This window comes from Podarcis cretensis (assembly GCF_951804945.1).
Source record: "Podarcis cretensis genome assembly, chromosome: 14".
Taxonomy (NCBI): domain Eukaryota; kingdom Metazoa; phylum Chordata; class Lepidosauria; order Squamata; family Lacertidae; genus Podarcis; species Podarcis cretensis.
The window spans coordinates 54982322-55005704 of NC_137183.1; the positions used below are offsets into that span (position 1 = coordinate 54982322).

The following is a 23383-nucleotide window of genomic DNA, read 5'->3' on the forward strand; positions in this document are numbered from 1 at the left end:
GAAGAAATTTAAAATATATCTTTAAAACAATTGTAAAATTGAGGAATGTTAAGATGTCAGGGGGTAAGAGGTAAAGAATTGCAGCAGTAATTAAAAAAACTAAAGGAAACTTTATGAAAGGGAATTAAGACAATGGACCTAAGGGTTGCTAAAGAACCATTAAACAAGGAGGCAGGGATGGGGAGGTATGGGGAAGTCAAAAGAAAGAAGGGTATGAAATGATGATTTTGAAGCTATATTGTTCTATATTGTTTTTATTATCTGTCTGAAAAACAAATAAAAATTATTATTAAAAAAAAGCTTTAATAAAAATGCAAGCTTATGATTAGATGCCTCAACATGACCCTTTGGATCCCTTCCAACTGTTGCAGGAATTTATGTATTGGGGGGGGGGGTTGCCCCTCCAGCAGATATCATGCACATGCAGCCCACGACCAAAATCAGCACAATCACTTTTGTGACTTTTGTGATTTGTCCCCACAAAACACTTCATCACAGTTTCTTCCTATCTATTCAAAGGGCCTTTGCTGCACGATACCAAATGTAAGAATTTACTGATCAATGTATCTATGTACTGGCTCACTGGGAAAACTTCAGAAATTCATATAGACATGTGAGCTCACCTACTCAGCAGCCCCTCTGCCTGAGTGATAATCCCTGGCATCCTGATACCTGAGTGCCAGACAGGTAGCCATTCCAGAAAGAACAAACCCAGATGAAGACAAAAGGGTGGGATGAAATTGGCTGGGAAACAGGGAAATGTAAAGATCTCTTTTGTTCCACTTGATGGGTGTTTGGTGGAGGGCAAGGGGAACCATGGGGCAGGGTCCGGGATGCTCAGATTCCTGCCACCAGACCTCCCCTTTCATGATGTAACCGTGATGTATGAGTGATGTAGTTGGGGGGGTGTAACATGGGGATTAGCAGCTAATAAAAGTTTGGGTTCTCTTTTGTTGGAGACTTCCATCTTGTTCCACCTTGTGGCAGGTGGGAGTCCTATCGCGACAGTCTTCAATCAAGACCAAGCCTCCTGGCTGCTGTTTTGCTCTGGTCTTCCTGGCTGGCGTCCTTGTTTTTTGTCCAAGGGAGCCCTCAGATTTCTCTGTTAACAGATCTCTACGATTCTATGATTTTATTATTGATGCATTCTCCAGAGATATAGTTTTTTCACACAGAGAGAGAAATAAGTTGTACGTTGTGTAATTTATTGTTTTAACGTTCGGATAACTGAGAGAAGAGGCAGGATGAAACATGACCAATGCAGTTTTGTTTTACGGTTCAGTACTCTTTTTATTTTGAATTACATATGGGAATGGGGAGCAGCCTTCTCCTTTCAGTGCTTGGGGGTCTCTCAGATGCCCATCCAGCCCTGGTGCAGAAGGAACGCTCAGCCGGCAGCCGTCCAGTGCAGTTGCTACAACTGTGCACCCCAGCTCCTTGTGGTCTTCCTCAGCCTTTGCAAATAGCGGCAGTCTTCCAGGCGCTTGGAACTACAACTCCCAACAGCCCTCCTAATATGGCTGTGCTGGCAGGGGGCTGATGGGAGTTGTAGTCCCAAGAGAAACTGGAGGGCAGCAGGTTGCGAAAGGCTGAGCGAGGGCTTGACAGGACCAGCATGGACAAAATGGACTCAGCTTGCAAAGGTCTGACATCTTTGTGAGAAAAGAACTCACAAGATGAGAACTGTCATTGGACAGAATGATTTTATTAATTTTTGCTAATTTTCTTAATTACTATTCTTAGAGACCCCGAAAATGGTTAACATTATAAATTATTTCCCATTATTTTTCATTCATTTTTTTTTAAAAAGCTCATTCTTTTTCGAATCCTTTAAAATGTTTTTCTTCTTGCTTTACCCATAAAATCAAAGATATCTTGTTCAGTGTTGCAAAATCCTCCATTTTGATTTGCCATATTTAATATTTTATATTATTTTAATGAATGTTGAATGTTATTTTATTTTCATAGTGTATATTGTATTATGCATATTGTCTGATTTATATGATGTTAGCTGCTCTGAGTCTGGCTTTGACCAGGGAGGGCGGGATACAAATAAAAATTTATTATTTTTTTTTATTATTATTATCTTGCTGAGTTTCCATTTGTCAGATCCATCAGCCCTTGCATAATCCATGATTTTTGGCAATTTGGCAGTTCGTCTTCAGCATCATCATTCACAGCAGCTGGGAAAACATTTGGGTGGAATTAATTCTCTTTTGTTTTGAAGAGTGCTTGGATTTCACGTGCACCAGGAAGGACCGCTTGGAGCCTGGCGTCCTGGTCATCCAAAAGCCAGAGGGACCTGGGGGCTTCTCCCAAAACTAAAGCGTGGCCTTTGAATCTGCCCATTTTCTACCCCTGCAGCCGGAGGGCAGAGCTCTGCAGCCCCCTGGGGGGTCTACGTTGGGGGTGACGCTACACGGCGGTGGAGGAAATGCCAAGAGATTTCAGTGTCACTTCCACGGGGAAATGGTCACTAACAGCCAATGCCTGGAAGAGAAAGGAAGAAACAGCGGAGTTAGGGGGAAGAGGAGGCTGTCTTGGGGGGGGGGCACGCAGAATCAGAGAGTTGGAAGGAACCCCAGCGGTCATCTAGTCCAACCCGCTGCGACGCAGGAGTCACGGTCAAAGCATTCCTGAGAAAGGGCCATCTAACCTCTGCTTAAAAACCTCCAAGGAAGGAGAGTTTGTCACCGTCCAAGGGAGTCCATTCCACTGCTGAATGCTCTTGCTATCAGAAAGTTTCTCCTGATGTTGAGTCAGAATCTCCTTTCTGGTAACTTGAAGCCATGGGTTCGAGTCCTACCTTCCAGGGCAGGAGAAAACAAGCTTGCTCCATCCTCCACGTGACAGCCCTTGAGTTATTTGAAGATGGCACATCTCCTCTCAGCCTCCTCTTTTCCAGGCTCAGCGTGGCTGCCAGGTCACTTCTCTGTCTCTTCTGCTCCAGGCTAAACATCCCCAACTCCCTGAACATTCCCCGCTGTTTGGGGTGAATTCGTTTCTTCTAATGCACACACACCTCTCAACTGCCCTGTTTCAAATGGGACATCCCTAGAAGAACAGAAGCCAAACCTGGCTTCTGGTTGGATCCTGGAATGTCCTGGTTTTTTGGTCCAACAAAAGTTCTTGTCCCAGAGCACTGGGCCAGCAACACTCCTTTTTTCAGTCTGGCACTCTGGCGAGTGTCAGTCGAGTTGTGCCCAAGCACTGGAAGGAAAGTTGCTCATTTGGGGGGTCTCATGACGGTGGAAAAGAGTCCCATCTGTCATCGCTGGTTTAGCTGAGATTCCTGCACTGCAGCGGGTTAGACTAGAGGATCCTTGGGGGTCTCTTCCAACTCGAAGATTACATTATTCTAAGACCAGAGCTCCCCATGCCCAGCCTGGTCGGCAGTCACCATCCCTGCCTCCCCCCCCCCTCGGGAAACCCATGAGACTTTTGAAACAGCTGCTCACGTCCTTCTGTTGCAGTTTGAAGGTCTGCTGGAAGTTGTTGACTTTGGCTGAGCCGGGCAGGATGCCGCTTCCGAGTCTGGGGCCCACCGCCACAATCCTGCAAGGCACCACAAGGGCACAGTTACATTTGGGAAACTGCTCCACAGGATGCGAGGGGTGCCCCTGCCCCCACCCCACCCTTAAAGGTAAAGGGACCCCTGACCATTAGGTCCAGTCGTGGCCGACTCTGGGGTTGCGATGCTCATCTCGCTTTATTGGCCAAGGGAGCCGGCGTACAGCTTCTGGGTCATGTGGCCAGCAGGACTAAGCCATTTCTGGCAAACCAGAGCAGCGCACGGAAACGCCGTTTACCTTCCCGCTGGAGTGGTACCTATTTATCTACTTGCACTTTGACGTGCTTTCGAACTGCTGGGTTGGCAGGAGCAGGGACCGAGCAACGGGAGCTCACCCCGTCGCCGGGATTCGAACCGCCGACCTTCCGATCGGCAAGTCCTAGGCTCTGTGGTAACCCACAGCGCCACCTGCATTAAATTTCAGTTAAATATCAGCAAATAATAAAAAAGAACAATGGGATGAATCTGATTGTTGTTGGTGTCCTCCTGTCTCGAGAGACAATGGAGTATGCCTCCGGGGGTGAAGTCGGTAGAGTATGAGATGGTTAATATTAGGGTCGTGGGTTCAAGGCCCAAACTGGGCAAAAGATTCCTGCATTGCAGGGGGTTGGAACAGATGACCGTGGTGGTCCCTTCCATCTCTATGATTCTATGAGAATCGCAGTGCCTGCTGTGGCTGCAGAGACCAGTCACTCAATACTGCTGCATTGTTTTTGCAGTCCCAAAGTGGCTCTGGGGGGCGGGGGGGGGAGAGAGAAAGAGCCTCCGGGCCCTTGCCTCCCGCCACTCACCTGTCGTAGGCACAGTGGGTGCTGGTCACAGTGGTGTCTGCTGTGTCTGGGATGAGCCACTGGAAGGCGCTGTTGGTGCGCAGGCGGATGCGGGGCCAGTCCTCAGGCCGGACGTAGGAGCAGCCAGCATTGAAGTCTCCCAGGAACAGCATGTCCTGCCAGGAGGAAGAAACAAGCTCAGGAGGCGGTTATGGACCCCAGGAAAGACACGGCTCAGAGTTGAAGCTGACTCTTGGGCAAACACACACACGCATGCCCAATATGAACTGGCCCAGACCCTGCAATTGTCATCTGAGGCCCTTCTCCATGCGCCCCTCTCTACGAAAGGTCTGGAGGGTTGGCAACGTAAGAGCAGGCCTTCTCTGTGGTGGCTCCTTGTTGGTGCAATGCTCTCCCCAGGGTATTATACACCAATAAAGTTATATCATCTTACAAAATCTGGAAGTAGGAATTGCTAGAGGAAATGGGGAGTGATGGGAACGTACAGTCATATGTGCTGGGACTGTCCGTTAGTTAATGAATTTTGGAAACAGATTGGTATAGAAATATTGGGAATTGTGGGAAGGAACATGGAAATAACTAAATTAATGGTTCTTATTACCCTGAGTAGTACCGAGTTAAAAACAAAAGAGGAATGCAAATGGGTAAAATGGATGGTAATTGCAGCCAGACAGGTTATAGCGAGTAATTGGAAAAATGCAGAAGAGCTAGGGGTGAACCAATGGAGGTAAAAACTGAATAATATTATAATTTTAGAATACCTAACTGTGAAGATACATAGAATGAAAGGGTTTAAGGTCAGTGAGAAAGAGGAGGATTGGTTTGAGAAGATATTGAATTATTTGAGTAGGTTTGAACAATTTGGGGCAATTAAAAGTTAAATAAACCTTGTGGAAGGAGGAGTGTTAACGTATATAAAATTGTACATATGTTTGATTTGAATATGTTATTATTGAATATTATTGAATATGTATATTATTGAATATTATTGAATATGTATATTATTGAATATGTATATTATTGAATACAATATTGTATACCCAATGTATCAGCCACCTGGTGTGTTTTGGTGGTTGGTAAAAAAAAAAAATTAAAAAAAATATATATTTTTTAAATGCTCTCCCCAGGGAGGCTTGCCTGAAATGTCTTTAGGCACTGGGCAAAAACATTCCTCTACTCCCAAGCCTTTGGCTAATTAAACCATTTACGATGGACAGTTCATTACTCTTATGTGTTTGTGTGCTGCCAACACAAAAAATAAATATTATTATCACACACACACACATATCCATGTCCGTCTGTCATGGATGCCTTAGTTGAGATTTCTGCATTGCAGGGGGCTGGGCTACATGACGCTCAGGGATCCTTCCAACTGTACAGTTCTATGATTCTATTATTCCTTGATACACTCACACACACATAATTAATTGCCTGCCACCCCAATCTCTGAGTGGTGCGAGATCCCAGGGGTTCCAGGCGCTCACCCAGGGTCCATGGGAATTAAGCACAGTGCAGCCTGTGGTTTCTTTATAATATATGGCTTATTTACACATATAAACCACACCTGAGCCAACGACGGAGGGGTTCACAGCATTAACATCTGAAGAGGGTCTTGTTTCTCCGATAGCTGCCCACAGACATCAGCCACTGTGCTCTGACCCTCTCTCCAGCCTGCCGCCTTTACCAGACTGCAACTTTTTTCCTCCAGGTCACATCCCAGCCAATTCTAAAACTCTAAACCCCGGCTTTTGTTCTTTTCACTATCTACGTAATTGCTGGAGGAAGGGGCCCACCCACCTGCCCAGAGCTCTCTTAAGGGGCCATTGCCTTCCTTTTCCTCTCCCAGGCTTAGGTTTTAACATTTCCCTTGATTAAATTCTAACTCCTACTGGACTGAGGAATTTAGGGGAGTCTGGTACCATGGGGGCCAACTCCTAGGGGCTGAGGTACCTATGACCCCCCCATACAATATTTGAGGGGGCCAAGTGGGGGCCAAGTTGGTTGTTGTTTTTGTAAGCAGCCCAAAAATGTCATTATTTATTAATATCTGGAGAAACTTTATAATTAGAACACAACCCAAACTGCACATTTTACAGTCACATTCTATTTGTAAACAGTTAAAAAGCCACTGGCGAATTTTGTATCTCCAGACACAACAGCTAGAATCAAGGCAATGAAATGAGAGCGTTTTTCAGGGCAGTTAAAAAAAATTGGTTTCTTTTCTCTTTTTTAATCCTTGTTCAAACCATACAAGCTTCAGGTGGGAGGGGCAAAGTTGATGGGCACTGCTATTCAAATGGTATGCGTGTGCCATGTCTTGTGATCATTTATGTGGGGCAGGACTTGCTCCCCCCCCCAATATTTTATTCAAGTTGGCACCCCTGTCTGCTACCCACAAAATCTTATACCACATTTTTCGCTCCATAAGACGCACCTAGTTTTTAGAGCTCTCCTCCCAAGGAGGCTGTGATTCAGAATATATTTTTTTCTTGTTTTCCTCCTCTAAAGAGTAGGTGCGTCTTATGGAGCAAACAATGCGGTATGTGATTTTGTGGACCACCTCCCACCCTCAGGACATTGGTGGCTCCTTAAAGATGAGCAAATCATCTCCGTCCCTTTCGCCCAAACTCCTCAGGCAACGCCTGCAATTTCTCCTTTTCGCTGCTGCCTCTCCTTTGCCCTCTCCCATGACTCTCCACTCACGGCAACCTACCTCTTCTCCCTTCGCCCCACTGCTTGGTTCCCCTCCTCTCCATCCTCTTCCGCCCCTCTCTTGGCAGCTGCCTCTTCTCGCCATCCTCCAGCCAACATCCCCAGAGCCCGCTGCTCCCAGACCTTCCCGGGGCTTCAGGGGAAAGGGGAAGCCGCTGGCACCCCAGGAGGGCAGGGCCATGGCGCGAAACCACACTCAGGCGATTTGGCTCCAGGGACCACACATTTGCTCCATAAGACGCACAGACGTTTCCCCTTACTTTTTAGGAGGAAAAAAGTGTGTCTTATGGAGCGAAAAATACGGTACATATAAATGGGACTGGAGTCTAATCTCCACAATGCCCCCGATATTTCTCAAGCAACCACCGGTGGCAAGCAAAAGTCACCACTTTGTGGGGGGGGCACTTACATCTGTCCCCCACTTATCTCTCACATCCAGGAAGACGTCGTAGAGGGCGTCTATCTCGGCCACTGCTTCTTCGGGGGCGGCATGCAGAGACACCAGGATCAGTTCCCCCACCTCTGAGGGAGAAGTCGCAGTTAAGAATATCCAAAGAGCATCTGTTGGGTCAGACCCACGGCCCCCCCCCCAGCATCCCACTCTCCCGGAGGCCAACCACACCCACATCCGGGAAACCAGCAAGCAGGATTCGAGCGCCAAAACCCTGTCCCATGGATTCATAAGCATTGCTGCCTCCACCTGGGGACACAAAGTATGGCCTCTCCCCCCCCCACCTTCTCCTCCCTTCCGCTGGCTGTGCCAGACCTCTTGCCCCTGTTGTAAGAAATTTTAAGGTCTTAGATATATAATAAATGTTCATAAATGTACCAAGCAAGCAGGTACATAGATCAGCACAGGAAGACCAACCTGAAACCATTTTGACTCCTAAACTGACCAAATGTTTTCTGGGCAAGGAGGGAGGGGGTCAGGGAGCCTTCCCATTGTCTCAGGAATTGGGAAATCACCATCTCAAAGGCATGGCCAGACTACCAGGAAAGGCCATCAGATAAGGCATTATCAGAGAACCTGGCAGGCAGGAAAAACATCAACATTCAAATTTCTGTGGTAGACCACCTTTTCTTTGATGTAGGTATGATGTTTGTGGAGGGTGGTCTTGGGTTACATCCCTTCTGGGATGTATGTATGATGTTTCTGGGGGTGGTCTTGATCTACAGGGTGGCAACTTCAAAAGTCTATATAGAAGCTTTCACACCATTGTTCTGGGTTCCTCCTCCCTCCTGCATGGGGTGAGTGAGGACCCTGTTGCAACAGATCAATAAAGATCAGGCTAACGAGCTGCTTTGCTTCTCAGTATTCTCTGGTTGGCCTCTGTTCTTTTCTCCTACCAATAGGGAACTCTATATGGGCTCTATATGGGCTCTTGGATACCCCATAAGGGGAAAAGGGCAGATTTTTATTGTTTACAGCACCCCAAAGCCACAATGCTAGCGTGGGATGTAATCCACTGAGAGCAGTCCAATGCAACATTCCTTGTTTTCCTAGAGTGGACATGCAAGGGGATGTTTGGTCCAGCCAGTCAAAACCTCCTGTTCCACCTGGCCTGAAGCACCCTTCCTTGCCTGCAACTAGTGAATGGGCATCACCTTTCCAGACCTGGGAAAAGGCCAAGGCAAGCTGCCACTCTCTCTCTTTTCCATCTTTTCGTCCTGCAAACTTCCTGGAATGAACTGCTGGCTGCCAGCCAAGCAGTCCCCCCAGGTCATCTCCATTACGGGATAAACCTGTTTTTATACGTTTGTAACTTTAAACCTTAATCCTGCCTGCAGGGATCACACTGTGCTCTGCTGATCGCGAGCAAACTTTCTTCTTATTGCTTCTTTATTGCTTTTGGACAAGCCATAAAATTATTAGCAGGGGGAAAAAATTATTAGCCAAGAACATAAAGTCCCGACCAGAGAAGAATGGCAGATCAAGTTGATGGATTATGCTGAAATGGCAAAAATGACCAGAACAATAAAAAATCAGGAAGACCAAAATTTTAACAAAGAATGGGGAAATTTTATAATTTATCTTAAAAACCATTGTAAACAGTTAAAATTGTTAGTAGGATTGGAATAACACTTGTAGTTTAATGGTGAATTTTGGATATAATGGAGATGTGAAAGATTTGGATTATTATAAAAGATGCAGGAGAGAATGATTAATAATAGGACCCACAAAAGGAAGGAGGGAAGTCCAGGAGATTCTATGGAATCTTGTCTATATGTTGTATGTGGGATATGTGATTGTAAAACTGTAATTTGAAAAACCAAATAAATAAATTTTTAAAAAACAAAAAAAAGTTTTCAGCAGGTTCTGAAAAGAGTGCAGTGAACCTGGTATCAAGAGGCAGGGAGTTCCAAAGGGTAGAAAGACGGAAAGACTCATTTCTTGCAGATGCGGAACGAGCGTTATGTGGCAGGGCCAGTTTCTGCTCTCCCTGGGCTGCCCTGTCGGCTGCATCAGCTGAGAGGGGGAGGCGGGGGCTGCTTACGCGTCTGAGGTGCCGCAAATTTCACAATGAAGGGCTCCCGACTGAAGGTGTCGTTCCCGCAGGGCTCACAGCCGTCGTCATAATAGTAGCTGTCCAGGAGAACGACGTTGTCCTCCCTGTGTGGAGAGAAGGAGGAGGAGAGAGGCAGGGCCTTGCTTGGGTCCCTTGCAAGTGATGGGTCAGAGACTGTGGCCACCAAAGGGAGAAGGTGACCGTTTGCAACGAAGTCTGGGAGAGGCACCCAGGGCATCTCCACGTCCTGGGAGACTTGTGCCACCTTGAGGGCGAACAAATACATCATGGCACGAGAGTTCACGCATTACAGCAGCTAACGAGGGTGGGAAGTGAAACATCTCAATGGTGGGCTGGGAAGTCATTTTCTAATTAGAATTAAAGTGATGATGAATTCGTTTAAAAAACTGAAAAGCAATAAAAATTAATGGGCAAAAAAAAAAAAAGATTTCACAGATTATAGTCCACTGCACCAGAGTCCTAGTTATCCTGGGTTCCTGCTACACACACAGTTGGGGTTGGAGGTGGGGGTTATTTTTATTATTAATTTGTTCCCTCCGTTCACCCTAAGGTCCCAGGGTGGGTTACAACAATACAAGGCAACATCACACCACAATATTAGAAAACAGTTTAAAACTTTATGTTGCAGCCTTTTAAGTTCCTTTGCTCCCAGGTGGGTACCAGCCAGTTGCAAAGTGTTTTGGGAGGCAAACACGAAATATGTAATTACAGTGCAATCACACCTTATGTGGGGATTTGGTTCTATGGGTTCCGCATATATGCAAAAGTTTGCATATTCAAACACTTGGAAGCATCCTCATGCGAGCGCCTTGTGGCTTCAGGAGGCGGCAGGTGAGAGTTTCTCACCCCACTCAGCGAGGCAGAGAGCTAAAAAGTTATTTTTCCACAGAGAAAGCCCGGTACGAAAATAACTTTTGAGCTCTCTTCCTTGCTTGCATTTAATGTGTGGGATTTAAACCAGACGGCCTTCAACCGTGTATGGTTGAAATGCACATTAATAGCCATTGTGCTTTGTAACTGCCTGTATTTTCCTGCACTGCCTTTCCTTATCTTTACAGTTCCTCACCACCAGCAATGTAATGCTATCTACCTACAACTCAGGACCCCACGTCCTGCATCTGATGAAAGTTTCTGCCATAACACTTGTTGTTGTTAACGTGCTGCACAGGACTGTTTTGCTGCTGAAGAGTCACATGGTTGCTGTTAAGTTGTGGGCGAATATATCAGACAACACAGCAATTCTTCAAACAGCTTTTGTTTATTCACAGGCCAGAATAGAACTGAACTGAAGGGTTTAGCCAGCCTGCTTATATAGAGCTCCACTACCACGCAACAGTAACCACTTTCTGTAACTATCCAATCACTGAACGTCACTTTCAATCCCTTATTTGCATATGTGGACCTGAGTGAAAACAATGCACAGTATCCCCCTGCTGGCCCAGGGTGGGAACTTCAGTACATAACAATTGCTGCTGCCCCTCTGGAAATCTTCCCTACAGTGAAGCTGCCCCCCTCCCGTTACATCCTGGGCTCTGCTTGAGGCTCTCACCTGTAAACAAAGAGGTATTGCTCCTTATAGCTGTTGCGACCCAAAGGCTTGCTGACCACATAGCTGTATGGATACGGTGATGCCCTAAAAGGGAAGATTGGCAATGAAACATATTCAATTTGCCTGACTCTAGGCAAATACAGGAAGAACGGAGAAAGTGGGTTGGTAATCTGCGGTGTTGCCTCTTGCTTCAAGAGCTGCTACCTCACTCATCTCAACAGCTGCTGCAATGTTCCCCCTTTTAGGGTGTGCGGTTGCTGGGGCCGAACCCAGGGCAAAATTCCAAGGATTTTTCTCTTCCCAGAGAAAAAGGGACTTTGCCAGACCTTGTCATCCTTACCACCCTCCCTGTCTCCCCCAATCCTGGAGTGCTTTGATCAAATAAGTTTTGATTGCACCTAAAAGCCACCCAATCTCTAGATACCCTTTTGTCAAAAAAACCTCACTGGTTCAGTTGGTTCATCAGCTTTTTCACTGCGCTCAGGTCGGCATCTCGAACCTCCTGGATGAGGGTGATGTCATACAAGAACAAAATCTGTAAGGAGGCAGAGCAGAGAGAATTTCACCAGCTTGGATGAATGCAAGGAGCTGGATGTGGAAAAAGAGAAGGTGAGCAGCGAGGAAAGGTGGGAATGTTCTGGTATGTTGTGGGTTTGTGGCGGGTCAGTCTAGATGATGCCCTGAGTCCCTTCTAGTTCTCTACCCAGTGAGGTTAAAAGCTGACAAGAGGAGTTTGATGAACTAGTTAGACCAGTTGCTTTGTAAGACAGTGGCCTTAGCATCCCAAAAGGAGTGAGCTGGATTGCAAGAGCTACCACTAAGTGATGGTGCCCTCCAGGAGGCTTCCCCCTCCCTCACCTAAATGGTAGATACAAGGTAAAAGGTGAAGGACCCCTGGATGGTTAAGTCCAGTCAAAGGCGACTGTGGGGTTGCGGAGCTCATCTCGCTTTCAGGCCGAGGGAGCCGGCGTTTGTCCACAGACAGCTTTCCGGGTCATGTGGTCAGCATGACTAAACCGCTTCTGTTGCAAAGGGACACCGTGATGGAAACCAGAGCGCACAGAAACGCCGTTTACCTTCTCACCACAGCAGTACCTATTTATCTACTTGCACTAGTGTGCTTTCAAACTGCTAGCTTGGGACTGAGCAATGGGAGCTCACTCCATCTTGGGGATTCGAACTGCCGACCTTCCGATCAGCAAGCCCAAGAGGCTCAGTGGTTTAGACCACAGCGCCACCCACGCCCCTTTCAGGCTGAGGAAGCTGGCGTTTGTCAACAGACAGCTTTCCGGGTCGTAGATAGAGGAACAATAGCCAGTGATGTGTGAGCAGAAAGCAGGCTGGAAGCTTGAGACACACAGACCCGTTTGCTCTGTGCTGGACCCAAAGCTGTGATTAATGGAGAAGCAAGATCTGCTGGGGTGTTAATGCTGCAATCCCCTATGCTCAGGCTGCATAAATGTGTAAATAAAACCATACAGTATGTCCTAAAGACACCACCGTCTCCGCTGACTTTCGTTCCAAGGAAAGGGAACCCTGAATAAATGCCTGGAGCCCCTGGATTTTTTCACTGCCGAGAGATTGGGGTGGCAAGTGACAGCTATCTTCTATGAACATAGAAAATGAGATCGTTGGGGACCATAAACCCCAGCCTGATTGCTAACAGTGAGTGCGGAAAGTTTTCAAATATCCATGGAGCAAGTCTGCACAACGTTAAGCCGTAAAGATTGCTTCTTTGGAGGAGCCCAGCCTAAAGCGTTTGAACGAAAACCCCTGGAATAAGTGTCTCTCCTTGGCGGTCAGATGGACTCACGCTGACGATGAAGTCTGTGACGGTCTGATTGGACAGCTTGCTGTCTCCAAAGGTTCTGATGTTGAAAGCACCGACCCTCAAACAGAGGGTGGGCTGCAGGAGGTGGGCTGCCATGCTAAAGAAGACCAGCAGAGGCAGTGATGTCATGGTCCTTCTCCTGCGCAGAGAGAGATGCAATCCTGCTGGTTAGAACCCTTGGTAGGAGGAGGAGAAGCAGATCTCCCTTCCTTCAACTCCTGCCTTCTGCCAGAACTTTGCTGTGCCTCAAAATTCTAAATTAATTCTGGAACCGGAGTGTATGCAGTTATCCACAGCTGCCAGTGCCTTCACAGCTCACTGAAGTCTTCCCTCTCCCCCAACACCCCATATTCCTGATATTCTGTACGCCCTACTAAAAAAGAAATCTGGGTGTGATTGTACATTCTGGTGACACCTTGGGTCTTTCACCGTGGAGCCTTCACAACTCCAGAGCAGGTGCTCTTGCGCACCAGCAGAACGCAAACAGAATATCGATATACCTGGCCATACATTTGCACTGCTGTTGCTTCTGCAGTGCTTTGCTAAATCGCATGGTGTGTGTGCACTGAGGAAAGGAAAAGGCAGAGATGAACAGCTGGTGCCAAACTGCACAGCCTGAGCACTCAATAATGAAAAACTGGGGAGGTGGGGAATTAAATGGAGGGCTCCCGCTGTGTTGGCACTGGTTTGGGAATGAGACAGACTGATGAAGATGATGGACTATGCCAAAATGGCGAAATTGACCGGGAGAATCAGAGACCAGTATGAGAAGAAGATTAGGAGAAAATTGGGGGGGGGATGTATAGTTCATTTAAAAGAACATTGTAAACAGTTAAAAACTTTGGCAGGATTAGAGTAATACTTGTAAAAGACAAAATATAACGGAAAAGTTAATAATAGATACAATAAATTGGAAGAAAAGGGATAAGTTGAATAAAAAGGGATGGACAAGGGAAACCAGAAAGGGGGAGGGAGGAATCAAGGGATTCTGAGAATCCTAAATGTAAAGGTAATTGATATGTTTAAATTGAAATTTGTAATGTAAAATTTAATAAAAAATATTTTTGTTTTTATTTTTAAAAGGAAATGAGACAGACTGGGGAATTGGGAATGCCAAAATCTAGAGAGAAAGGCAGGTGATAAGTTTGAATGCATCCTTCCTTAGACACATACACAGAGCACACACAAACCCAGATATCTGTCAGAGGAAAACAGTTGTGCTTGCTTGGAGTGAGGCACAGAAACAAAGGCAATAAGCAGCGTGAGCCATTTTCATGGCGATCACAGGCAGGTCATCCAGCCCCCCAACCCCCCAAGCATGTCTGAAACACTAAGCTTATAAATAGACATATCCCCGTAGATCCTAGAATGAACACATTCACATTGCACTACGCCACTAATCTGTACCTGTTTCTTTATCACAGAGCATCTGTGGAAATGGAAGGGAAACTGCCAAAATCCAACAGAAGCAGAAACCGCAAGGTCCAGTTTCTGTGTCAACTGGCCCCCAAAGGCCGGCGAAAGAGCTTCAAGAGGCAGGAGAGTTGCTACAAATTGTGTCCCCCAAAAAAACTTGAGAGAGGAACCTGGGCAGGTGCAAAAGGAGGGAGCCCTCTCGGTGCCCTGACCCTCCGACCAGACCCTGCTCTCCGCCACCCAGACCCCTCCAAGCTGGAAGCTCTTACATGTTTCCTGAAGGTTGTGGCCCCGCTTCCAACCTGCTAGAGCTGACTTGGGTCGCTGCGTTCTTCCTCCAGGCACACTTCAGCGAAGGTCACCTTTTCCTGGTGAAAGACATTATTGTTTCTTGGGTGGAGGCGGGGGAAGGCTTCGGCTGATTCCTCTTTCTCCCTTTGGGTCCCTTGTGTTTTCCAGGGCACCAGAGCCGCTCCTGGGCCAGGGCCATAAATTGTGAGGTGGGGGGGGGGCACCCATGCACAGAACCTTTCTTCTTTCCTTCCTTCTTTGTCCCCTCCTAATAAAGGGGTCGTAAACCCCTGTGTGGGATTTGGCCTGGTCAGACAGAGTAGGGAGAGGCAGACGTGGTCAAGGCAGGAAGGTCAAGACGATGCCCAAAAAATCAAGGGCTTTGCTTGTCTTTTGTGCTGGACCCCACATCTTCTGCCCCCAATTTACTTGTCACCTTACAACACACACACACACCCTTGTACTTTTCTCACAGGGCAGTTGGGCTATGAAGCACTGTGCCAGTGAGCTACCCCACCCAGCCGCCCACTGTCTTAATTTTCTCAGAAAGCTAAATTTGCACAAACTGTAAGCAGGTGTGCGCCATATGCCCAGAGCTTTGCCCCCAAAGGACTTAGCCATGTCCCTGATGCTGGGAATGGCCGGCTCTCATCCACAGCCATGGTGTGTCCGTCTGTTGCTGTATATTATCTGCATTAAGGAAGTCTTGCCCTCAAAGAAAACTGAAATCCAAGTGGATGACAGATTGCATTGGGACTCTTTACCTTCGCCGTTCCCGATCGTTTGGAGATGGTCCATGCACCCCCGCTTTCTTAAAACACTTCACAGCCGTGACCTTGCCAGCTGTTTACTTAGTATTATATTTGTACAGGTGTATGGGAGACATATGGCCACTTTCCAAGGAGGAAAAGTAGTAGATGGGTACATTGTGGGGCTTTTATTGTTGTTGTTTCTCAAAATCGCTCCTCTTGAAGCAGATCAGAGTCACAATGGAAGTTTCCACAAACACAGCCAGCATTCTGTCTGGCTGCAGAAACATCACCCAGCTGATACTGGACTCCAAGAATAGCCCAAATAAATTGGTTTGCACTTCAAAAACTAGCATTCAAGTAGACCTGCACAAAGGTGAACGCCCCTGGAAGGGTGTGTTCAGGGAAATAAAAGCAATAATGGGGCAAAATGTGATCAAATGTCCAAAGTTGGCATTACTTACCCTTTATTCGGGAGATAATACTGTTATGAATTTGGGAGTGCCAGACTCCTCTAATCCCTGGATCTAGCAAGTTTTAAAATCTAATTAAAGCTAATAAAGCCAGGGAACCAGGCTGAGGGCCTTCTCAGTAGTGATGCCCACACTGTGGAATGCCCTCCCATCAGATATCAAGGTGATGAGTAACTATACAGTCATACCTTGGTTGTCGAATGCCTTGGTACTCATACGTTTCAGCTCCCGAACGATCAAAACCCAGAAGTGAGTGTTCTGGTTTTTGAACATTCTTTTGGAATCTGAACGTCCGATGCGGCTTCCGCTATTGTTTCCGGTGCGCCTGCAGAATTGGGAGCCAGTCGGAAGCTGCGCCTTGGTTTCCGAATGTTTCAGAAGTTGAACGAACTTCCGGAACACATTCTCTTCGAAAACCAAGGTACGACTGTATAACCTTGGAAGACATCTGAAGGCAGCCCTGTATAAGGAAGCTTTCTCAGGGTTAATGTTTCATTATGTTTCATATATGTTGGAAGCCCGGTCAAGAGTGGCTGGGACAACCCAGTCAGATGGGCAGGGTACAAAGAAACAAACAAACAAATAAATATTATTTCTTCTTCCTGCATTGGGGTGATTGCCTGGGAGATGGGCCATTAGGAGAACAAGGTATCAAGGGGGCTCGGTGCAAGACCGCAAATGGGTGGCCCCCTCCCCCAACAGATAAAGTCAGGGTTCGATATCAGTTCAAGCTTCAGGGCGCCCCAGATGAAGGTCTGCCACTGGACAGGTCTGGGCTTGAAGCCTAGCTGCACAGCTGTATCAAACGCAGCAAAGTGACCCTTACCTGTGTGGAGCTTGAGCAAGCAGCAGGATTCTCACGCCACGCATTGTAATGTGCAAGCAGGCTAAATGCACAGGCTTTGACATGCTGTATGCAGAGCTCGAGTCCCTCCAACATGGCCTGCTGCATCCAGGACCCAGGGGCTGCCAACTTGGCACCCTCCAGAAGCCGTTGGGTTTTTTGACTACCTGCCATTCTGTGCAGCTTCACGAAGAGTCAATTAAGCGTTGGCCAAAAGCTAAGATGACTGAGCAGAGAGGAGTTATTCTGCCTGGAGATATGAGACCTTGGATACAGCTCTACCATTGTGGTTGAGGTCTCACACAGGCATGATGACTTATGACCTTACTGAACGGAGTGTGTGTTGGTCAGTATGGTGTTGTACTGTGGAGAGTGTATTAACTTATGGTCTGTGTGTGTGGTTTAGGAACTGCATGGCCAGGGAAAAAACAATGCTGTCCAGGGTTGTAAAGACTGCAGAGAGAATAATTGGGTGCACTCTTCCCACCTTGGATCAAATCTATGATTCCAGGTGTGTAAGAAAGCTGCAGATATAGTGCAGGATAGTACGCACCCCGGAAATGATCTCTTTCAGCTTCTGCCTTCTGGAAGAAGGTATAGGGGTATAAAGACCAGGACTAGCCACCTGAGAAACAGTTTCTACCCAAATGCAATTCTGGTTTTAAATGCAGTATAAGGAGTCTCTATAGTATATTGTATTTTAAAATGGGGTTTCAGAGTTTTTAGGGGTTTTTGAATGTCTTATGTAGATTTTTCAATTTCATTGTTCTGTATGGGACAATGACAATAAAGATATCATATCGTATCATATCGTATCATACTGAGAGTTGCTTGGAGTTTGTTAAGAGAGAGCTAGTTAAGATCCTTTTCTGTTCTTGTATATAGTAACTTGAGGAAGTCTGCTGTAAATAATAAACACCTCTAAGTAACCAAGTTACTGGTAGCAGCGTTTTGTTCCTACTTCGTCCATCCTGCCTGCAACTGATTGCTTTCTGGAACTCTGCGTATGCTCTGCTAACGTCCTGCAACAGGTCAAAGTTGGTGCAACACCAATAGCTCGAGTCCCTCCAACGTGGCCTGTTTGCAAGGAGCACAGAGCTGCCCCAGAAGTGCGCCTGGGTTTGCATCTGATCCATCCACCCCTGCTGCATCCAGGGCCCAGGGGCTGCCAACCTGGCACCCTTCAGAGGCTGTTGGGACTCCCATCAGCCCAAGGTGGCATGGCCAACAGTCAGGGATGAGGAGAGTTTTAGTTCAGCAACAGCTGGAGAGCACCGCATTGGCCACCTCTGTGACCTAGGACCCGTGCAGAAGGCTTCTTCCCAGGCCCAGCTGGGCTGTTGGCTGCAGCATTTTATTTGCATCCCTTTATCGCCAAGGATTTATTCTGGCCTTGAAAGGCACCTGTGCGGCTTTTGAGCTGGCGCTGCAAAACAGGAAGGGTGGACCTGAACGTGTCTCTGTGCCCCTGCATGCAGCCCTGGCCTGTTATTTTGGCAAGGCTGAAAGGCCAAACAGCCACAAAGGGATCCTTTGATGGACTGTACCCCCTTGAGTCAGATCTGCGTCCCCCTCGTTCCTACTGCCCTGGTCAGTGCTATCCTCTTTCCTCAATCTTGTGTCCTCCAACATCAGGGTTCAAACAAGGTACCAGTGATCTCCATTGGATTATTATTATTTTTTTGGCTTCCGTTTGAGAGGCAACGGAGGGCGCCTCAAACTGCTGTGTTAGCAGCACCAGTGATTTCTTGGGGGTGCAGACCTGGACAGTGTGTCTAGAGATCCTGGGCTGCCCAGATGACAAGACCCCGCCCCCCTCGGCCTCGCTGATGTGGTCCAAAGGAAAGCAGAGCAAGACGCCTGGCACCTGCTGGGCTGCAAGAGTTGATGGAAGGAGGCTTACCGGGCACCATCCAACTGTCTTAGGGACCCTGGATTTGTGAGAGACTTACTCCTTCATCTTTCCTCCCTTCTTATCACACTGGATTATTTTACCAACGTGATAATAAGAGAGAGCGCAAATAAAAAGTAAAGACGATCATGTTAGTCCATATGAAGAAGGGGGAAAATATTCCAAAATCCACAATTGGGCAACTCGGCTGTCATAAAATCCCAACCCAAATGCCACAAAAGAGTGACTTTCAGGTTATCTAGATCTCCTCATCAGGGCAAAATGTTACAGCTCCTGCCTTAAGTAATATCTGGCCTGGAGAAAAACCCTTGCCATTATTTTGAGATATCGTGGGTTGGTCCAAATAAAGGGGCAGTACTGTATTGCCCAATTGTGGATTTCTGGAGCATAAACAGTAGGCATGAAACTTTTAGGGGCCAGATAGAAGATAAAGCTCTCTGAGCCTGCTCACCGAAAGCTCATTTTGCATGACACTGAACGGGTGAAGCAAAGACTACAAATGAGTGTTGCCTTTCTGGAGAATATAAAACACTGCTGAAACAGATGGGAGGTGAACAGGGAGGCTTAAAATAAAATAATTAAAGAAACAAATCAGAGATGTTGCCTTTATGTGGCCCTACATAAAGGCAACTTGTATAAGGTTACCAGATGTCCCTGTTTCCCGGGGACAGTTCCCGGATTTACAAATCAGTCCCCATACAAAATCCATTGAAAAGTGTCCCCAGATTCATTGAAAAAAATCTGGTAATCTTAAACTTGTAGGTTCTGCTCTGGGATGGGGAATGGACTTCCTTTGCTTAACCCCCACACACCACATTCATCCTGCAGTGTAGCTCATATTTCAATCCCAGCACTGGCTAGGTAGCCTGGAGCTGGTTGCTTCATACCTTACAGGGCCGTTGTGATTGTCAAAAATGAGGACAACTCCCCCCTCACCTCTATGAACCTGGCTTGAAACGCCTAAGAGCCTTACTGTATCAGGCCAATGGCCCATCTATTCAGCATCCTGGTTAGCCTCAGTGGCCAGCAGGGTCATAGCTAGGGGGTGGTGAGGTGGGGCCCCACCAATGGGCGTAGGTGAGGGGTGCGCAAAATCGGCTCATAAATATGTCTATAAATAAAAATATTGATAGTTGCCTCATATGAAAAGGTTTTTAATAGAGGGTGAATTGAATGGAGGAGAGGCAGAAAGAAGAGCTACGTAATTTGTCCATGGCTAGGGGGCGTGATCTAGACAGTTCTGCCAGGGGCGCAAGATCACCTAGCTATGGCTCTGGTAGCCAGGCAGACGCCACAATGGGAAGCCCACAAGCAGAATCTTGGTTTCCGAATGTTTCAGAAGTTGAACGAACTTCCGGAACACATTCTCTTCGAAAACCAAGGAACCTTGGAAGACATCTGAAGGCAGCCCTGTATAAGGAAGCTTTCTCAGGGTTAATGTTTCATTATGTTTCATATATGTTGGAAGCCCGGTCAAGAGTGGCTGGGACAACCCAGTCAGATGGGCAGGGTACAAAGAAACAAACAAATAAATAAATATTATTTCTTCTTCCTGCATTGGGGTGATTGCCTGGGAGATGGGCCATTAGAAGAACAAAGGATCAAGGGGGCTCGGTGCAAGACCGCAAATGGGTGGCCCCCTCCCCCAACAGATAAAGTCAGGGTTCGATATCAGTTCAAGCTTCAGGGCGCCCCAGATGAAGGTCTGCCACTGGACAGGTCTGGGCTTGAAGCCCACCTGCACAGCTGTATCAAACGCAGCAAAGTGACCCTTACCTGTGTGGAGCTTGAGCAAGCAGCAGGATTCTCACGCCACGCATTGTAATGTGCAAGCAGGCTAAATGCACAGGCTTTGCCATGCTGTATGCAGAGCTCGAGTCCCTCCAACATGGCCTGCTGCATCCAGGACCCAGGGGCTGCCAACTTGGCACCCTCCAGAGGCCGTTGGGTTTTTTGACTAACTGCCATTCTGTGCAGCTTCACGAAGAGTCAATTAAGCGTTGGCCAAAAGCTAAGATGACTGAGCAGAGAGGAGTTATTCTGCCTGGAGATATGAGACCTTGGATACAGCTCTACCATTGTGGTTGAGGTCTCACACAGGCATGATGACTTATGACCTTACTGAACGGAGTGTGTGTTGGTCAGTGTGGTGTTGTACTGTGGAGAGTGTATTAACTTATGGTCTGTGTGTGTGGTTTAGGAACTGCACGGCCAGGGAAAAAACAATGCTGTCCAGGGTTGTAAAGACTGCAGAGAGAATAATTGGGTGCACTCTTCCCACCTTGGATCAAATCTATGCTTCCAGGTGCGTAAGAAAGCTGCAGATATAGTGCAGGATAGTATGCACCCCGGAAATGATCTCTTTCAGCTTCTGTCTTCTGGAAGAAGGTATAGGGGTATAAAGACCAGGACTAGCCACCTGAGAAACAGTTTCTACCCAAATGCAATTCTGGTTTTAAATGCAGTATAAGGAGTCTCTATAGTATATTGTATTTTAAAATGGGGTTTCAGAGTTTTTAGGGGTTTTTGAATGTCTTATGTAGATTTTTCAATTTCATTGTTCTGTATGGGACAATGACAATAAAGATATCATATCGTATCATATCGTATCATACTGAGAGTTGCTTGGAGTTTGTTAAGAGAGAGCTAGTTAAGATCCTTTTCTGTTCTTGTATATAGTAACTTGAGGAAGTCTGCTGTAAATAATAAACACCTCTAAGTAACCAAGTTACTGGTAGCAGCGTTTTGTTCCTACTTCGTCCATCCTGCCTGCAACTGATTGCTTTCTGGAACTCTGCGTATGCTCTGCTAACGTCCTGCAACAGGTCAAAGTTGGTGCAAGATCACCTAGCTATGGCTCTGGTAGCCAGGCAGACGCCACAATGGGAAGCCCACAAGCAGAATCTGAGCCCAAGAACAATTCTTCCCTCCTGTGCTTTCCAGCAACTGGTATTCAGAAACATTCCTCTGGCTAACCATGGAGGCAGAGCAAAGGCATCTGGCATGAATTTGCCCAATCCTCTTTTAAAGCCTTCCAAGTTACAGAAGTGGCCATCTCGGCCACTTGTGGGAGGGAGTTCCAAAGTTTAACTGTTTGCAGGAAATGGTAGGGGAAAACTGTAATTTCAAAAGCTGTGCATCGGTAGCTATTGGGGTCTGCGCCAAAGAACACCGGAAGGGCCTGGATGACATTGCTGGATGAGCCCAGAATCCCCTTCCTCGCAGTGCCAAAGGGAAACAATTGCCCCCACTCCCCACAAAATGGGACCCGGGCATATATTGCCCCTTCTCCTGGAGGAAGAATGTACAAGTAGCCACGTGGACAGTTTCGCGAGCAGAGAAACAGCAACTCGGGACCGCCTTTTATTTTTTTATTTTTAAAAAATAATATTTATTAAATTTTAACAAAAAAAGGGTTACAAAACAGTAAAGAAAAACACAGGAAAATCCAAAATCCAAAATTAAACATAAGAAGAAAAAATAAAAAATAAAAATCCCTCTTTCTAGTATCTTACCACTCATTAACTTATTTTCATGACTTCCTCACACCTCCCTTTTTTGTATTCCATTTAAAAATTTGTTCAGCAAATCCATACCCTCTTAGTTTACCCTTAATTGTTTATCCTCACATATTATAACTTCAAATTTTCATCTAATATCATCCCATTCTTGCGTATTCTTGTTTTGCCTTATTACTAGAACCACTTCGTTTCATTCCAACGTCATTAACATTTTACAGTGTTTCTGTAGATAAATTTTAAATTTCTTCAAATCTTCTTCCACCAACTCTTCTCCCTGGTCTCAGATTCTGCTGGTCATTTCCGCCAGTTCCATGTAGTCCATTACTTGCATCTGCCATTCTTCCAAGGTGGGTAGGTCTTGTGTCTTCCAATGTTTTGCAATGAGTATTCTTGCTGCTGCTGTAGCATACATAAAAAAAGTTCTATCCTTCTTTGGCACCAATTGGCCGACCATGCCCAGGAGAAAGGCCTCTGGTTTCTTCAGAAAAGTATATTTAAATACCTTTTTCATTTCATTATAGATCATCTCCCAGTACGCCTTAATCCTTGGGCACGTCCATCAAAGGTGAAAGAATGTACCTTCAGTCTCTTTACATTTCCAATATTTATTATCGGGCAAATGATAGATTTTTGCAAGCTTGACCGGAGTCATGTACCACCTGTATATCATTTTCATAATATTTTCTCTTAAGGCATTACATGCCGTAAATTTCATACCTGTGGTCCACAACTGTTCCCAGTCAGCAAACATAATGTCATGTCCGATATCTTGTGCCCATTTTAACATAGCAGATTTTACCGTTTCATCCTCTCAGTCCGCCTTTTAAAGCCATCGAGGTCGGTGCCCGCCAATGCCACGTCTTCCGGCAGCGAATCCCACCGCTTCACGATGTACTGCTGCGGGAATTAGTCCCCTGCCCATCCTAGATGAGCGACCATTCAGCTTCACGCATCTTAAGGCATTCCGACGAGACGTGGACAGGGGACGCGGGTCGGAAACCTGCCTGAAGCAGCTGCTCCTGAGGGGCGTGGCTCCGACACCAGAACGCGGCGCTGCGCTCGGATTGGGCAGCTTCTGAGCCGCCCCGGCGAATGGCGACCGTCGCCCCGCCCCGAACCTCCTGATGGAGGCGTGGCCGAAGTAACCTGCCACGCCCCCTCCTGCACCGCCCCGGGCAGCCAGTAGGCAGCGCTG

At 46.8% G+C, this 23383-nt stretch overlaps 1 protein-coding gene across 5 annotated transcripts; it reads right to left on the reverse strand.

Moving 5' to 3' along the window:
• Window positions 1-1184: 1184 nt before the first annotated feature.
• On the reverse strand, window positions 1185-20603 carry DNASE1 (deoxyribonuclease 1). 5 transcript variants are annotated; one of them, XM_079954006.1, is made up of 10 exons: window positions 16738-16755; window positions 14668-14766; window positions 12965-13121; window positions 11598-11686; window positions 11152-11235; window positions 9570-9685; window positions 7484-7596; window positions 4363-4517; window positions 3459-3555; window positions 1185-2490 (listed from the first exon to the last, which is right to left on the reverse strand). In XM_079954006.1, coding segments are annotated over exons 2-10 (888 nt in total). In that variant the 5' UTR covers window positions 14670-14766; window positions 16738-16755; the 3' UTR covers window positions 1185-2415. The 5 variants fall into 5 exon arrangements, with proteins under 5 accessions (XP_079810132.1, XP_079810131.1, XP_079810134.1 ...); XM_079954005.1 differs by lacking the exon at window positions 16738-16755 and adding an exon at window positions 15454-15549; XM_079954008.1 differs by lacking the exons at window positions 14668-14766; window positions 16738-16755 and adding an exon at window positions 14390-14409.
• Between the last annotated feature and the right edge of the window lie 2780 nt (window positions 20604-23383).

Bases quoted from the DNA above. Each gene is read 5' to 3' on its own strand.
- DNASE1 (XM_079954006.1), bottom strand. The intron at 11,236-11,597 runs GTGAGGTTTTTT...CTTCCCTTTTAG, and splicing joins CTGATGAACCAACTGAACCA to GGCATCACCGTATCCATACA. The intron at 2,491-3,458 runs GTGAGCAGCTGT...TTTCTCTTCCAG, and splicing joins TCAAACTGCAACAGAAGGAC to GCATTGGCTGTTAGTGACCA.